This window comes from Pelodiscus sinensis, chromosome 22 (genome assembly GCF_052426305.1).
Source record: "Pelodiscus sinensis isolate ZL-2025 chromosome 22, ASM5242630v1, whole genome shotgun sequence".
Lineage (NCBI taxonomy): Eukaryota > Metazoa > Chordata > Testudines > Trionychidae > Pelodiscus > Pelodiscus sinensis.
This window is the reverse complement of record NC_143073.1, coordinates 4,635,507-4,653,026: the sequence shown is the minus strand read 5'-3', so window position 1 is coordinate 4,653,026 and position 17,520 is coordinate 4,635,507. Positions and strand designations below refer to the sequence as shown.

At 59.7% G+C, this 17,520-nt stretch overlaps 1 protein-coding gene across 1 annotated transcript; it reads left to right on the top strand.

The window, feature by feature from the left end:
- Positions 1–7,468: 7,468 nt before the first annotated feature.
- Positions 7,469–15,254, top strand: APH1A (aph-1A gamma-secretase subunit). The gene is made up of 7 exons (XM_075907420.2): positions 7,469–7,627; positions 9,430–9,600; positions 9,950–10,023; positions 10,618–10,740; positions 11,548–11,675; positions 12,110–12,233; positions 14,087–15,254. Exons 1-7 carry the CDS (start codon positions 7,515–7,517, stop codon positions 14,149–14,151), a joined length of 798 nt encoding a protein of 265 aa, XP_075763535.1. The 5' UTR covers positions 7,469–7,514; the 3' UTR covers positions 14,152–15,254.
- Positions 15,255–17,520: the final 2,266 nt, after the last annotated feature.

The following is a 17,520-nucleotide window of genomic DNA, read 5'->3' as shown; positions in this document are numbered from 1 at the left end:
CAAAATAGGATGCCCAAGTGAGAGAAGGTTTTGAAATACTGCTCGCTGGGTCTGTGCACATGGTGGAACCTAAAGGAAATTCAAGTGTAAGAGTGAGCACCGCACAGCTGAGCTGATGTCATCTATAGGGCAGGATGCGTTTGCATAGCATCCGCTAGCTTTGCAAAAGGGCCTCTCTTGCAAATGTGAGCTAACGAGGAACGGAAGGTCTCAGGGGACAGGAAACGGGCTTTGGAGCCTTTCGTTTCAAAGGCCTTGTCCAGAGCGGACTGGGGATGTGCCGATGAAAAGATTTTTTCTATGGAAAAAGCTGATTTGTCCAAAGCAAAGGGAAAAGTCTGATTTCAATGAATCCCACAGCTAGAAATGCAAGAGGAAAGAACCGTTTGGAGAGCGATAGGATGCCCCATTTTGATGTTGTCTATGTGAAGAGTCTCATTTTTCAGTTTGAAGCGACTTACTGTTTTGAAATTTCAGTTGATTTACAGGAAGAACAAAAGGGCAAAGCGAAAAAAGGGGCAAAATTGAAATGAAATGTTTCTATGGGCCCAATGTTAAAATGTCAGATGTCGGTTTGCAAATGTTTGTCAATATTTCACATTTTCATCCTAATTCTAGGTCGGGGAGGAGTCAAAAATATTCAAAACAATGAGGAGTCCTGTGGCACCTTAGCGTATGCCTACACTACAGAGGAAGATCGAAGATGCCGCTGTCAATCTTCCAGAGTTCAAATGAGCAGTTAAGACATCTAATTTGAACTGAGAGGGGCGCTCCAGTTGATGCCGGTAACCCTGCTTTCACGAGGAGGAAGGGAAGTCGAAGGAAGAGTGTTCTTCCTTCAACTTCCTGCAGTGTGGACAGTGCCAAAAGCCGAGTTACACTACTTTACCTTCAGCTATGCAATTAATGTAGCTGAAGTTACACATCTTAACTCGACTTTGTCCTGTAGTGTAGACACATCCTTAGGCTATGTCTACACTGGCGGGTTCTTGTGCAAGAACTCTTGCGCAAGAACAAGTCCACACTGCCACGTGTGAGATGTGCTTTTGCGCAAGAGCATCTATGGCAGTGTGGACGCTCTCTTGCACAAGAAAGCTCTGATGGCCATTGTAGCCATAGGGCTTTCTTGTGCAAGAAACCCTGGCCGCGCATCCACACTGCCCTCTTGCGCAAGAGCTCTTGTGCAAGAGAGTTTACACCTGTTAGAAAAGAGCGTAGCTCTTGCGCATGAAGGCCTCTCTTACCACGCTGTACTGTAAATCTTCTTGTGCAAGAGCGGGTAGGCAGTGTGGATGCTGTGCAGAAGAACAGCCGTTCTTGCACAATAACCCTCCAGTGTAGACATCGCCTTAGGGTACGTCTACACAGCAATATTATTTTGAAATAACTTAGTCCGCATCTACACAGCAGGCAATTATTTCCACATAATGTCAAAATACTGTCAATCTGGAGGACTTCTTACTCCGACTCCTGTAACACTCACTGTACGAAGAGGAAGGGAAGTCGGAGGAGGAATGCTCTGTTTCAAAATAAGCTATTTCGAAATAAGCTACACAATTGACATAGCTCAATTTGCGTAGATTATTTCCAGTTAAGACCTGTGTAGACACACCCTTAGAGACCAACGAAATATATATAGTATCATAACTCAAAAACTCACTGAATGGGAAACACATTCCCTGCCCAGCTCTAACTTTGTCTGCAAACTAAAGATGTCCTCCTTTAGCTATTCCAGTACAATTAAATGGTTACAACACCCCTTGTCAGTAGGAATAAGTAGGAATAAGAGATCCTCCGGAAAAGGGATCGCGCCAGTCTAGACGCTTTTTTCCGGCTTTTCCCCAAGCCGGAAAAAAAGCGGCGGCCATGTTTATTTAAATCCCGCGGGGGATATTTAAATCCCCCGCGGATTTCCCTATTCTGACTTACCTGCTTTGCATGACTTTTCCGGAATTAGGGGCCAGTCTAGACGTAGCCCCAGTGTTTAAAACCAGCACGAGCTAATTTTCTCTCCCCCTGGGATTCCTTTTTGTCTTCCGTTGAGATTGTTTCACTTTTTGCTCCCTGCCTTTGTGACTTTGATTTTTATCTGCTTAGGTTTAAGTACCCATTCTCCAGAGACTTACTGATTCTTTGTCTCCCACCCCCCTCCTTTATTCTTTCTCCCCCTCTCCTCCTTCCCCTCTCCTATTTATTTTGAGTGTTCACATCCCAAACTCATAACTCCAGTCATCTGAAGAAGTGGGCTGTGCCCAAGGAAGCTCATGTTGCCATCAACATGTTTTGTTAGTCTATAAGGTGCTAGCAGACCATTTGTTGTTTTTCTCTGTATGGCTACATCTACACTGGCAGCTTCTTGTGCAAGAACTGTTCTGCGGAAGAGTTCTTGCGCAAAAGGACTTCCACAAGAGCGTGTCTACACTGGCATGTGCTTTTGCGCAAGACCATCTATGGCAGTGTGGACGCTCTCTTGCGCAAGAAAGCTCTGATGGCCATTTTAACCGTAGGGGTTTCTTGGGCAAGAAATTCATGTTGCCTGTCTACACTGCCCTCTTGCGCAAGAGGGCTTATTCCTTGTGGGGAGAGGAATAACTCTTCCAGAAGAAGCCCTGTGTTAGAAAAAAAACCTGCCCCCACCCCAGTAAAAAGTTTGGCCAGGCCGCTCTTGCTATAGTGGGCTGCAGTACTCCTCTGGAGAAACCAGCCGCAGCCTTCCTGCATACCATTGCCTTTAGAAAAAGGGAAGGTGTGAAAAGGGGAAAATAGCCTCAGACTCTCCCACCCGTCACCTTGGCGTGAGAACTGCGGGGCTTACCTGGTCGCATGAAACCTGCTCAGTTTTGGCCCAACCCCTGGGACACAGACCCCCACTTGGTGACCATTGGGCTATATATGGTCATATGCAAGTGCGGGAAAGCGATGTGCAGATTTGGGGATAAATACCCACTGCACAGTTCGCTCGAGGAGGTCTTCGCAACACACGTACCACCATGCGTGTGCCTTCCCGTATACTTCAAAGCACTGTCGGCCTGATCAACCGACCAGCCACCTCCCCCGACTCTCGGGCGTAACCAAGGCCTTCGCAACCGAACCGATATCTTTGAAATGTTCCGTGTGCTGTGTAAGTTGGTATGTAGGATTTGATTTTTTTCTTGTTGTATAAGCTTAGTGCTGTAGTTGTTTTGGGTAGTACAGAGAGTTTGTAGTTATCACTGTTACTTAATTAGTGTAGCTGGATATTTTTAGAATAGAAACTATTCCCTTCGCCATTCCCATCCTTATATCTCTGACACATTTAACTAGAAATCATGGAATAAATATAATAAATACTGTAAATTCATTATTAACACGGTCTATTAAAAATCCCAGAATAAATACTATAAATTCATCACTGTTATAAATAAATACTTTTTATTTGATAAAACGGTCCACCTGGTTCTGTCCTTCCCCCCTTGGGTATGCATCATCGGACCTGTGATTCTCGCGACACCCTGTTTTCTGATGCTGTACTGTAAATTTACTTGCGCAAGAACGCGTGTGCAGTTTAGACACCCGGCAAGTTTTTGCGCAAGAACGGCCATTCTTGCGCAAGACGCCGCCGTGTAGACGTAGCCTAACAGACTAACTCAGCTACCCCCGAAACTCTTTTACATGTTTGTTGTTTTTAAAATGCAGAGGAAAGTTGCAAGTTCACCTGGCTGTTCAAGCAAGACTGGAGCGCCTCTGAAATGTATGTTTGGTTGTTTTGTTGATTGGTTGGTTTGAACCACAGGCTGTGATCATCGGTGAGTTCGTTAGTTTTTATTTTATTGGGCTGCCAATTCTGGGGCCTACAACAAAATGTGAATTTGCCACAGTGACACCTTGTGGCTGAATGAAAATTTAAGCCTGGTGACCACTAACGAGAAAATCCCGCACGCCGTACAGGCCCATTCAAAACAGTATTGCCACCCCCAAGCACTCAAAAATCATGTCAGGCTCTCCAAAATCATGCACTGGCTTACAAATCCTGAGAGAGAAAAAAAGAACCACTTTGGGATTCTTTTCCGTTGCTTGCCGGTGCCGTAGCCTTGAGAGTTCCCAGTTTCATGTTTGGCTCTGCAGATGTGAGGGTGAAAAACTTCATTTTGTAAACAAATGAAAGCCGAAATGCTTACATGGGCTATGTCTAGACTACACGCCTCTGCCGAAAGAGGAATGTAAATGAAGAAAATCAAAAGTGCAAACGAAGCGGAGATTTAAATATCCCACACTTCATTTGCATAATTTCGTCCGATCGGTGTTTCAAAAAAGGGTTTTTCGAAAGTGAAACCAAAGTCTAGATGGGGTTCTTTCGGGAAGAAAAACCTTTTTTGAAAGAACCCAGACTCTGCAGTTTCACTTTCCTGTACGTGTCTCACTGAGAAATTAGCAACCCGGCCTGGCTCTTCCCTGCCCAGCCCTGCCCAAAAAATAATTGCCCACCCCTGCTCTATCACAAAGAGGCGGCATGGGGAGGAGAGGAGTGCTTCAAACAGCAGCGTTGCATGGAGACTGGAGTCAGACCCAGAACTCTATGTGGCACTGCCACTTGCAGCCCACAGCCACCTGGGGTGTTCCCAGGTTGCATGTGGCGTTTCAAAGAGGCAGCGCTGTGTGGAGCCCGGGATCAGCTGCGGACTCCCTCGCTGACCATGGGCTCCATGCGGCGCTGCCTCCTTGAAACGCTGCATGAGGCCTGACGCTGGGCTCCCCACGGCGTTTCAAAGCAGCAGTGCCGCAGGGAGCCCGGGGTCAATCCCAGCTGACCTTAGGCTCCATGCAGCGCTTTCACCTTTGGGCTGTTGCTATACTTCAGAGACAGAGGCACCCTATCGACTAATCGAATAGTTAATGGCAATTTAACATCCCTAACGTGCGTTTTCCTCTCACTCTCTGGCGGGAAGGGGAACGGCTGGCTGGGGAGCAGAAGGGACGACCCAGGCCATGCGTTTCCCTCTCGCTCCCTGACAGCGATGAAGGGGAACAGCAAGCAGCCTCCCGGTACGAATCACGAGGGAGGGGGGGCTTCAGCACCCTGCCACCCCACACACATTCCACCCCCTGCCTTCAGCTCAGCAGGGCCGACAGCCACCCCAGGCCTGGAGGGAAGAGGGGGGTGAGTGACTGTGCACCCCAGAAGGGGCGGGGCTGAGGGCATTCAGCCCTTCGCATCACCTGGAGCGCCAAAGCCAGCAGAGGGGGGTCACGGAATTCAAAGGGGCCTGGGGCTCCTGCTGCTGCAGCCACCCCAGAAGCAGCAACAGCTGGGAGCCCCATGCCCTATGAAACACTGAACCCCGGGGCAACTGCCCACGTTGCCCCCACTGCCGGCAGGCCTGCCTGAGTCCCCTCACTGCCGAGTCTGTGTCCTGACTCCTGCGCACACACACACACACACACACCCCACACACACACACCCTGCCCCTAGCCCCCCACACCAGGGACTGTCGTGTTGCGATCTCCCGCCCCCAGCCCCCTGCCCTGGGGGATGCTACAGGGCACCGGTGAGAAACCTGAGTCGCTTCCACCTCTGCAAACCCTGGGGAGCCAAGTGCGGCTCCGGGTCCGGACTCTGCAGCTTCAGTTTCCTGCACGTGTCTCACTGAGAAATTAGCAGCCCGGCTCTGCCCTGCCCTGCCCGGCCCCTGCCCTGCCCTGCCCAGCCCTGCCCAGCCCTGCCCTGCCCTGCCCAGCCCGGCCCAGCCCTGCCCGGCCCTGCCCTGCCCAGCCCGGCCCGGCTCTGCCCTGCCCTGCCCGGCTCTGCCCTGCCCTGCCCTGCCCTGCCCAGCTCTGCCCTGCCCTGCCCTGCCCAGCCCGGCCCGGCTCTGCCCTGCCCTGCCCTGCCCGGCCCGGCTCTGCCCTGCCCTGCCCGGCCCTGCCCTGCCCTGCCCTGCCCGGCCCGGCTCTGCCCTGCCCTGCCCGGCCCTGCCCTGCCCTGCCCGGCTCTGCCCTGCCCTGCCCTGCCCGGCCCTGCCCTGCCCTGCCCTGCCCGGCTCTGCCCTGCCCTGCCCGGCCCGGCCCTGCCCTGCCCTGCCCTGCCCGGCTCTGCCCTGCCCTGCCCGGCCCTGCCCTGCCCTGCCCTGCCCTGCCCGGCCCGGCCCTGCCCGGCCCTGCCCTGCCCTGCCCTGCCCGGCTCTGCCCTGCCCGGCTCGGCCCTGCCCTGCCCGGCCCTGCCCTGCCCGGCCCTGCCCTGCCCTGCCCTGCCCGGCCCTGCCCTGCCCGGCCCTGCCCGGCTCTGCCCTGCCCTGCCCTGCCCGGCCCTGCCCGGCCCTGCCCTGCCCGGCCCTGCCCGGCCCTGCCCTGCCCGGCTCTGCCCTGCCCTGCCCGGCCCTGCCCGGCTCTGCCCTGCCCGGCCCTGCCCGGCCCTGCCCTGCCCGGCTCTGCCCTGCCCTGCCCGGCCCTGCCCTGCCCTGCCCTGCCCTGCCCGGCCCGGCCCTGCCCGGCCCTGCCCGGCTCTGCCCTGCCCTGCCCGGCCCTGCCCGGCTCTGCCCTGCCCTGCCCGGCCCTGCCCGGCCCTGCCCTGCCCTGCCCGGCTCTGCCCTGCCCTGCCCGGCCCTGCCCTGCCCGGCTCTGCCCTGCCCTGCCCTGCCCGGCTCTGCCCTGCCCGGCTCGGCCCTGCCCTGCCCGGCCCTGCCCTGCCCGGCCCTGCCCTGCCCTGCCCTGCCCGGCCCTGCCCTGCCCGGCCCTGCCCGGCCCTGCCCGGCCCTGCCCTGCCCGGCTCTGCCCTGCCCGGCCCTGCCCGGCCCTGCCCTGCCCGGCTCTGCCCTGCCCTGCCCGGCCCTGCCCGGCCCTGCCCGGCTCTGCCCTGCCCGGCCCTGCCCGGCCCTGCCCTGCCCGGCTCTGCCCTGCCCTGCCCTGCCCTGCCCAGCCCGGCTCTGCCCTGCCCAGCCCAGCCCGGCTCTGCGCTGCCAGCAGCTCCTCGCTCCTCCACTCCAGCGCCTCCCGCACGCGGCCTCTCGCGCCCGGCCACGCCCACGGAAACTACAACTCCCGGCATGCCCTGGGGCGGGCGCGGCCGAGCGGCGCCGGCGACCCCCTCGCCCGGCAGCCCGCGCCCATTGGTCAGCCGGGCCACGTGCAGCCGCTGGAGGCGGGGCCTCGCTCGGGGCTTTGTTTTTGTGCCCCCCCCCCCCTGCGCGGCTTCCGTAGCGTCCGGAACTCGCAGGTGCAGCCGCCGGCTCCCGGCCCGGGGTGGGGGCGGCCTGAGCCTGGTTCCCCTCCCCCACCAGCCCCCGAGCCCGCCCCTCCCCCACCAGGGCTGCTCCCCCCCCGGGCTGGGCCCCAGGGCCTGACCCCCCCCTATCCCCTCCGGGCCTGACCCTCCCCCCCCCCCCCCTAGGGCCGAGCTCCTCTCCCCCCCCGGGCCTGACCCCCCCCCCCCTCCCCCCCCCCCCCCCACCTCTCCCCCCCCCCCCGGGTCTGACCTCTCCTCCCCCCCCCCCAGCCCCAGAGCTGACCCCCCCCAGTCCTGGGACCCAGCCCCCCCCCCCACCATGGGCGCCCCCGTGTTCTTCGGCTGCACCTTCGTGGCCTTCGGCCCGGCCTTCTCCCTCTTCCTGCTCACGGTGGCCGGGGACCCGCTGCGGGTCATCATCCTGGTGGCTGGGTGAGTCGGGTCGGGGGCGGCGATGGGGGCTTCTCGTGTGGGGCCTGCAGGGGGTGGGGCTGGGGCTGCCCCCTAGAAGTCAGCCTAGGCGGGGTGAAGCAAGGTGGGGACCTTGGTGAGGAGGGGTAGGGCGCCCCTCCTCCCACAGCACCGCCCGCCTGGGGGTGTCCATACTGGGCACCCCCTGTGGGGCGGGGGGGCTGTGTCTGCGCCATGGGGAGGTCCTAGTCGGGGGCGTGTTGAGTGGGAGGTGCTGGAGACCCTGGTGGCAGTGGTGGGGCTGGGTCAGGCTGGGCTAGAGATCACTGCCAGTATGATCCCGCAAGGGGTCTAGATTCATTGGGATGAGGGGCTGTTAGGGACCCAATCAGCTCGATCACCCTAGAGGAGTGATCTGGGGGGGAGGTGAACGTTGCCCGCCTCTTTGGGTTAGCCTGGGGTTGCCTGCTGTCACTTGCAGGAGTGTTTGTGTTGTCTCTGGGCTAGGCTGAATCTCCTCCCATTCCGGGCAGAATGAGGTTCAACTTTCTATCCCCCTTTGGAAAGTGGAAAACGAGCCCTGCCTTTCTGTGCTGCTCACCTTCTGTTTTCTGCTGTTGGGGCGTAACGCTGATTGCTGAACATTCTTGGGAGGATGGAGCTGCCCCCTCCCCGTGTCTCCTGATATCCCAGCAAAATGGGTTTCCGGACTTCAGTTCCTGTGTCCCAGAAGGGATGCAGTGGCCATACGGCTGCACTCTTATCTGCCCCTTCGCTGTGTAATCTGTGTGTCAACCGTATAGGCTGGGTGAGACATCGCCGACTGGTGCCAAACAGCCGCTCCTGAGCTATAGGACAAGCAGGATCGAGATTTAAAGTGCCTCTGCTCAAATCTTTGCAGCTCGAAAGTCCACGCAGTGCTCTGAGTTTGCGCTGTGCTGTTTCCCCTAGTGTAGGAGACCTCTTTTGGGTGGGGGTTCGTCTTGCTTGGCTGCAGTAGCCGCTGTGCCGTGGCAGGTGTTCCACCCTTAAAGAACCGGTTCTGTGTCTCTTGGTTGCAGGCTGCCCCGGTAACACGTCCCTCGGTGAGTGTCTGGCAGCAGGGATGGGACGTTGGACCTCTGGGTTAGAAAAGCATGGAGCTTGCTGCCTGAACTAAAAGACCCAAATTGTAGCAAGCTCGGAAATGGCCCAGGCACCACTAGGGGGTGACAGAATGACAAATGGACATTTATTTGCAAAAAATGATATTGAAACTTTCCACAAGACCCCAAGTGTTTGCTCTTCGACGTGGCAGTTGCAGGGTTGTAGCTACCAGTCGCTCAGTGACAACACCGGGTGATGCCCATGAGTCAGCAGCAGAATGAGGCATTGAGTGCTTACGGGAGGGAGTCGGAGCAGCCCAGCTCCATTGTTGTAGGGGTGTGTTTCTCACTGCAGGGATGGGCCTGGGAAGGAGACCCGTGTTTTTGTGTCTTCCCCATTTTACAGAGAGGAAGTGCATTGCCCAGAGTTGCAAAGTGAGTCAGTGCCAGCTCTAGGAGCAGAGCCTAGGACTCGAAATTCTCTGTGAGTTCACTAGGCCGCACACTTCCTTCGTGCCGCCGCGTGGGAGAAGCCTGTCTCACGCACGCGTGAACAAGCGTGGTGTGAGAAGTAACACAAAAGCTCATCATCTAATAAACCATCTTGTTAGTCTTTAAAGTGCTACATAGCCCTGTATTTTGTTTCAACTTCCTTTACCGAGTGCCTGACCCAAAGGGAAGTTGCTGTGTTAGCTACACACATCTGAGCTTGTGTTCCCTTTCTCTCTTCTCGGACAGGGCGTTTTTCTGGCTCGTTTCCCTACTACTGGCCTCCTTGATTTGGTTCATTTCGGTGCATCTCAGCAATCGGGAGGATTCCAGGCTGCAGTACGGCCTGCTGGTGTTCGGGGCTGCCGTGTCGGTGTTGCTCCAGGAGGCCTTTCGATTTGCCTACTTCAAGCTACTCAAGTAAGAAAACCCTGCTAGGAGCAGGCTGATCCCTCTTCTCTCCCTCCCCACCCCCCCAAGAAAGGGGACTCTGAGACTGCCCTCCTTGATAAAGGGCTTGGAGAGCTGATGAAAAGCCCTAGCTAAGAGCTAGGGGGGATTATTAGGAACCGTAGCTGGCACCTGATTGTAGAACCCGCTCCCAAGTGTTGCCCCCCTGTGTCTTCCTCCTGGATCCTGTCAATTGGTTGCTCTTTTTCTCTGCCGCCTGCTTGATAAATGCCTCATCCGCTGGCCTGTTGCCAGACCCCCTTCCTGTCCATCTCCTGCTTCAAACCCATCGGTTGCCATCTTCTTTCTCTGACCCCAGGAAAGCCGACGAAGGCTTGGCAACGCTCAGTGAGGATGGGCAATCTCCCATCTCCCTCAAGCAGATGGCCTATGGTGAGTACGCTGCAATTCTTGTGTTCCAGAAGGGACACGATGGCCGCACGACTGCACTCGTATCTGCCCCTTAGCTGTGTAATCCGTGTCTCAGCCGCATAGGCTGGGTGAGGCGTCGCCGACGGGAGCCGAACAGCCACTCCTGAGCTATAGAGCAGTCGGGGTCCCCCTCCCACGTAAATGACTGATTCTCCGCGCACCGTTTCTGCCGTGGCAGGCGCAGGGTGCCCTGGTGAACAGGGTGATGTAAGAATTGGAACAGCTGGCGTGTAGCAACGGCTGCCTCCCTAGGCGCCTCGGCCTCGGTGCTGCAATCGCTGGCTGGCTGTCCTGCTTCCCTCTGTTAATGCCTGCCCCTCACCGGTAGCTTTGGCGAGGGCTGAGGGCCCCTCTCCCTCCCCTTGCTAGCCCTGCCGCAGAACCGCTGGAGGTGTTGAATTCTCCAGGCACCTCTGGCTGGGAGAGCAGGGATCCCGTGGAACGTGCTGTGAAACTCCCCTGCGCTTGTCAGTCGAGTCCAACGCTCATTGTGGTGTTTCACGCAGCCATGGGTAACTTCGGCGCTGTCGGTCACGCTCCTCTTCCTCCCCCTAGTGTCGGGGCTGTCCTTCGGGATCATCAGTGGGGTCTTCTCGGTCATTAACATCCTGGCGGACTCCGTAGGGCCGGGCGTCGTCGGGATCCACGGGGATTCGCCGTATTACTTCATCACGTCAGGTAAGGTAGGAGCCCCTATGCTCTTGGGAAGGAGGGCTGCTCTGGGGATGGATGGCAGGGCTCGCAGCCAGCCTGAGTGGCTTGTGGTCCACTGGAGTGCTAGCGCTGAGGTTTTTAAACACCAGGTGGTGCCCTTTATTGGCTTGGGCTCAGAGCCTGGGTCAAACGCAGCACCAGGAAGCAGCTTTCTCTCCAGCGGTAGAAGATCAGCTACACCCAGAGGAGACAGTTGGGGCACGAGGCAAAACTGCCCTGTTCTTCCCTGTCAATGTCTTACCACAGCGGCATCCATCTTGGGAGGCAGTGCTGTCTACTGGTTAGAGCAGGAAACCAGGAGTCTAGAGCGCCACGGTTAATGCTGACCCCACGGGCTTTTGACTTCAGTGGGGCCAGGGTTCCAGTCCCACCTCCACCAGTGACGCGTTGCGTGACCTCGGGCCCTCGCTAAAAACGTGGCTGCCTGTTGGTGGGGCTCTCCATAGCCTGGAGGGGCCTGCTTGCGGCTACAGCTGCGCATCCTTCTTCCGAATGAGACGCAGCCCCTAGAGTCACTCATGATCCCCATAAAGATGGGGAGGGGGATTTTGCCCCAAATTCATCCCTTCTCCCAGCTTCCGCTGGAGAAATGATTCCCACCTCCTCCTGCTGCGGGGTGATTGCTGGGCTCCGCACCAGAGGTGGCCGCATTTCAGGAGCTGGTGCACAACCCTGTCTGCCCAACGCTTGGGGATCCTCCGGGCAGAAGGCGCTGTGGAGGGGGGGAGCCTACAGTGTCCTGGTGCTGTTGTGACTGGACTCTCCTCCCAGCGTTCCTGACCATGGCCATCGTCTTCCTGCACACCTTCTGGGGGGTGGTCTTCTTCGATGCCTGCGAGAAGCGGCGCTACTGGCCCGTGGCGCTGGTGGTGGCCAGTCACCTTGTCACGTCCGGGTTGGTGAGTGGGGCTGAAATCAGCCATCGGATACCCTGGGGATGGCCGGCCCTGCGGGGCTAGCTGGCCCAACCCTGTGCTTTCAGGGGAGGGGGGTGATTTGGCGGGGCTGCGGCGGCCGGGAAGAGTGCTCTTGTCTCCTGAAATGCCCTAAGAGCTCACTCGGAGCCGGTGGCTGCAGGGCGAGTCTCTCCTGTTCTGCCCCTCCCCCTGCGGCGGCTGATCCTGGCACGCTCGAGAGGCGATGGGGGAGGGGAGGGCTTGAGCCCTGTTAATAGCGCACTCGCGGATCCCGCAGGCCTCTGGCGAGGGGCTTTGCGTTGTGCACTAAGCTCGCTGGGCAGGGATCAGCGCGGCTCTGCTGGGTGGGGGGCGGGCATGCTGCCCTGGGGGGCACTCGCAGGCCTCTGACCTCACCCTCCCTCTGTCTCTCCTAGACGTTCCTGAACCCCTGGTACCAGGCCAGCCTGGTCCCCATTTACATCATCACCATCTCCATGGGCGTCTGGGCCTTCTTCACGGCCGGCGGCTCCCTGCGCAATATCCTCGCCTGCCTCTCCTGTAAGGAGTCAGCCCCTCGGGACGGTGGGGGGGGGACGGGGGGACGTGTTCCTTGCGGGATGGGCCCGCGCCACGTTGACGGAAAGCGCTGCTACCGGCGCTAGCACCGAATCCGTCAGACGCCCTTGGCCTACGGGGGCGCAGGGGGTGGTAGCCCGACGTCAGGCGCTCGGTACATGTGCCCCACGTAGTGACCTGCTCCACTGGGATTGCCACTCTGGGCCCCTGATCTCCTTGGCCAGGGAGGAGGGGAAGCGCGTGGTCTGGGATTAGCCAGGGATTTCCACTGCGTTGTGGGGCTGCTCCAGCTGCAGGCTCTGGCGGGGGAGGGCTCCTTGCCCACAGCGCAGGCTGTCTCTGGAGGGGGGTGGCGTGGCAGCAGAGCAAAGCCCCGTGCTGCCGGGAGGGACAGAGACTCAGCCAGGCGCTGCGACTGGGACTGGGTGGACGCTGACTACACGCAGCGCTGGGGAGGCAGCCCCGGGAGCTCCTAGGCCTCCTCCAGCCGGGCAAACCAGCAGAGAACGCGCAGCCGCAGCCTGCGTGTGCGGAACGAATTTAGTCGTGTGCGCCGCCATCCCAGAATTCCTGTGGCGGGGTTGGGGCCGTGGGGTTTGGAACGGGGGCACCTCAGGGCTGGGTCTGAGGGTTGGGATGGGGGGGGGGGCGAGGACTCCGGCTGGGGGTGCAGCTCAGGGCTGGGTCAGAGGGTTTGAGTGTTTGAGGGGCTCTTGGGGGGAGGGCAGTGATGAGTGTTGGGGTATAGACTGCCCTGGGGCCACAGCAGGGAGTAGGGCTGTCCTTGTGTAGCCTGGGCTTATCGGTGGATCTTCTCAACTGCCCCTAGTATTGGAGGCAGCAAGGACGGGGGAGCAGCAGCTGGTGCCCATGAGGAGCTGGCTTAAGCAGGCTCCCCACGAGCACCGGATGTGCCTGCCCCCCACCCCCACACAGATGCCTCTGAGAGAGGCAGCAGCATGGAGAGCGAGGGGGCAGGCTGGAGCCGATACGCGTGGGAAAGCGGCTTTCAGGCCAGCTCCCTGTGCGGCTGGCTCCATAGACCGGCTCTGTGGGGCCGCTCTCCTCCCCGCGCTGCTGTCACTGTTTTCGTGCTGATACCCGGCTATTCAGTTACACGTTGTCCAGCATCCCTAGCAGGGAGAAAGGACTCCCCACCTCAGCGCCTGGGCTGGGCGCTTATCCCCTGGCCACCCGGGGTCTGGGGGAAGGGCACCTCGGCCCCACATAGACACCCACGGAGAAAAATTAGCAGGCACTCAGCACCCGCAGCAGGTAAGTTGCTGCCTCCTCCCAGCACCTGCTGCAAAAGGCTGTTTTGAGGGATGCGGGGAGGGAGGAGGCGGGGTGGCCACTGGGGTGCTCATTGGGAGTGGAGCACCCCTGGCTAGAGGGGAAGTCGGTGCCTAGGTTCCCCTGCCTGCAGCAGGTCTGAGCTGGGGCTGGGCCCGCAGAGAGAGGCGCCTCTCCCCACTGGGCAGGCCCAGGGCTGGAGGAAAGGCCTCTCTTCCCCACTGCAGCCCCCAGCGCCTGCCCGCTGCTGAATAGGCTGCTGCCTGGCTGCCCACTTTGGTGTGGGCCACGTGGTGCTGGTGACATCCTCCGGGGGGGCGACCTCCCTGCTAGGGCAGAGGCTGCGGCTGTTCTCGCGCCTCCCTCCATGCTGGATTTGAACCCGCGACCCAGAGGAAGAAGGAGATGAACCCATTTAGCCACTCGGCTGCTTCGTGTGTTCTCCACTGCTGTCAGCTGCCTGGCTTAACCACCCCAACCCCTCCCCTCCTCCCCACCCCCCCCGGCCTGCCTGAATCACTGACTTCCCCCTTCGCCTGCAGGTCAGCAGCAGGAGGACAACCGAGTGATGGTTTACTCTGCGCTGCAAGTCCCTGTCGAGGACTGAACTCCTCCTCAGGCCAGGACATGCCTGCTAGACACACCCAGGGAAGACCAATACCCCAAGTGCCCTGTTCTCTGCAGCTGGGAGCAGCCTGGGACCCACCCCCCCATGGCAGGAGCTGGGGTGTGGGACTCAGAGCCCCTCAGAACAGATCCTCCTGCTCACGCAGGGGCTGGCCTGCGGCCTGGGACCGCTGCGATGGTGGAGGCGGGGCTGGTGCCCTGGTGATTTCTGTGCTCTGGATTCGGGGGCCGGAGTTGCTTTCCCTCTGCCTGTCAGCTGCAAACGACCGAGTCTCTGACCAGGCCTCTCTGACGCGCTCGAGCCTGATCTGCCCAGGATCAGGGCCGCAGCAGGGCTTGCAAACTCTGCTTTCCCCCTGCCTGGGCGGGGAGTGGCCCATGGCTCCTCCGTCTGTGGGCCAGCAGCAGGCCGTGCCGGAAAGCCCTGGCCCTGAGGACAGTCACTTTGGGAAACGGCTTTTGAAACGGCCCTTTCCTGGCAATGGAGGTAACGCGGGGGCTGGGTTAGCACCTCGGTGGGCGGAGCAGGGAGCCCATCTGCCCCCGACTCTCAGCCCTGCCCCTGAGTTTGTGGGGGTGAGACCAGTTGTGGCTTCCCTGCACTGGCCACGGCACCAGTGACTGATCAGCTGGGAGCTCGGCCGGGCTGCGTGGGGGCGGGATCGGCCGGCTGAGGACTCTACAAGGATAGGGTGCTCCCCCCTTCGAGGTGCAACCGATGCCGTTAACTCCTCCCCAGTGAGAGCTGGGGGAGGGCAGCCCCTGCCCGCAGGTGCCCCCTGGTGACAGGTGGTGGCCTGGCTAGTGGCAATGCCATGGGGCACCTCGCCTCCAGAGGGGGCTAAACACCTCTCCTTTCAGAGGCCGAAGCAGACTCCCCGAGGGTGCAGCACGGCAGTAGGCCGGTTTCTGTCTGCCACGAGCGGTTGAAAATCTCAGTGCAGGGGGGGATTGTTTTTTCTGAAGCTTGGCAGAAGATTGGCTACAAGGCTGTAAAATCAGGATTTTTAAAATGTTTTGATTCAGAATCAATCCTTTTAACAGATTGGTGTGGTGACTAATAAAGCCTTCTTTTCTAATGGGGCAGGCGTGAGACCCACTGTGTCTTTCTAGCAATATGGGGGGCAAATCCCCTTCTTTTTAGGGGGGTGTATCCCCGCCGAGGGAATCTCCGCTAAGAGCAGTCCCTCAGCGTTACTACCATCGTGGTTGATATGTGGGCCCTGCACGAAGGGGGAGTCTAGGCTGGTGGTGAAGGAAGAGACGAGGCGCTGAGTTTAAGTGACTTGCCCAAGATCATGTGGCAGTTCAGTGGCAGAGTTGGGAGTAGAACCCAACTCTCCTGCCTCCCTGTCTAGTGCATTGCCCCCTGGGGCACGGTGAGAGAACCCTTGGGACATGCTCGCCCGAGCCTAGGGGAGTTGCGAAAATGCAGTTTCAGGTCAGATTGTGAAAGCTCTTCCATCAGCCTGGCCCACTTCCTCAGTGCAGCGTCCTGGGAGCAGGGCTGGGCTGCTGGTGCGTCTTGTAAAGTTCCTTTTCTTGCCTCTTGCAGCCAAGCTTTAAGTGCTGTCCTTGTGGAGGAGCCTTTGCGCCACCCCTGCAGCCGTGTTCCCTGGAAGCCGGGTGCTCGCATGGCCTCCCAGGAGAGATTCAAATGCCACCCAGCTGTTGAGCGGAGTGCCCAAAGCTGGCAGGATGTGCTTCTAGGGAGGGTGCACATCCACACGGGCCATGCATAGAACAAAATGTATTCTGCACATGGAGGGGAAAAATGGGAGGGAGCATTGCCTGAGAGACCTGGGGAGACACACACACCTAGAGTGCCCCCGGCTGGTCTTTCCACTGCTTGGCTGGTTGCAGCTTGCCTCTTTCTCCCCCTCCCCCAATTCACTTTGAACCTTTGTGGCCACCTGGGGATCCAACTGCCATGGGCTGGCCCTGGGGAGAGACCAGAGATCCCCAGCAGTGCGGTGCAAGGGGGGGGCTCTCTCCACAGCAGAGATTCCTGGGGGGGGGGGCCACAGGGGCTCATGGGCCAAGGGTCAGGCTGGGGGAGGGGCCTGAGTGGGGAAAAGGAAAATCATGTGGGGGGAGGGGGATGTGCAATGGGCTGTTTTCCTCCATCTCTAAAGTGCCCCCCCCCCCCCCTCCCCCACTGAACTGTGCCTGCCTTAGCCCCTAGCCCTGCCTGCAGCCTGACAGGAGAGCACAGCAGGGAGCTGGTGCCTTGCCGGGCTCTGTGCCCGTGGTGCTGGGCCTGGGGGAAGGTACCACAGGGGCTCCAGCAGATCTGCGCGTGCTCATCCGTGCAGGGGCAGAGCGTTCGGAGGCCGGGTTTAGGGCTGAGAACCCAGGCTGGCGGATGGGAAATGCCCCGGACTTGCTGGGCCAATTGTCTCGCCTCTGCCTAGTGTGTCAGTCTGACAGGGCCGGGGTATGACCCCCCCCACACACACACACTCACACTCTCACACACACACACTATTGAGCTGGGGGGAGCGGGGGCGGTTCAGGCTGTCACAAAGAAGCCTTCAGTGTCCTTCCACGTTGCTCTTCCGCCAGCTCCACCCCAGAGCTGGCTGCATGGCAGCAAGGAGGGAAGAGCAGTTCCTGGGAGGTTCCTGTGGCTCTCGGGGCCCCTGGGGAGGGAGACGTGGCAGCAGGGGAAGGCTTTAGCTGCATGATGGAGGGGGGAGGAAGTGCCGGTGGTAGCATTGCACTGCATTGGAGCCTGTTCGGGGGAGGGGGCGGTCTGGGCCCATCTTTACCCCGGCTCTAGGGCTCCTCTCCTGAGTTGGTGGAGCTGCTCTCCCCGCGTGGTGCTGGAGCCCTGGGTGGCTGGTTCTGCCCCTGGCACCCCCTGTAGGTGCCGCCGCCCCGTGGGCCCCTGCTAGACTCAGCGAGACTTGCTTGTCTGGGCTACCCCAGCTGGGCGCCACGGCAGCCCGTCCCCCCTTTCGGCCCGGCTCTGCGGAGAGGGGCCAGGCTGCCCCCGGCGCACGCCCTGCACCAAGCGAGCTGGGGACCTAGGGCGAGCAAGGGGCCGGGTAACCCTGCAGGGTTGAGGTGGGCCTGGGAGGGAGCATCTCCCCGCTCTGGGCCCAGCCCCACCCCGTCGCTGGCCAGGGGCAGGCTCTGGGCTGCTGCCGGTGAGGCCAGGCTGGGACACATGGCTGCTGATGGGTGTGGGAGGGGGACTGGCCCTTCAAGGGGAGATGGGCCCAGCCCCGTCTGCTGCGCACTTAGCCCCCCCCCCTCCCCCCCCCCCCCCCCGAGAAAAAGCAAAGAGGAGCCAGTGGAAGGAAGGAGGCTGCAGCGAGGGGGCCCTGGGCCCTGCCCCACAGAG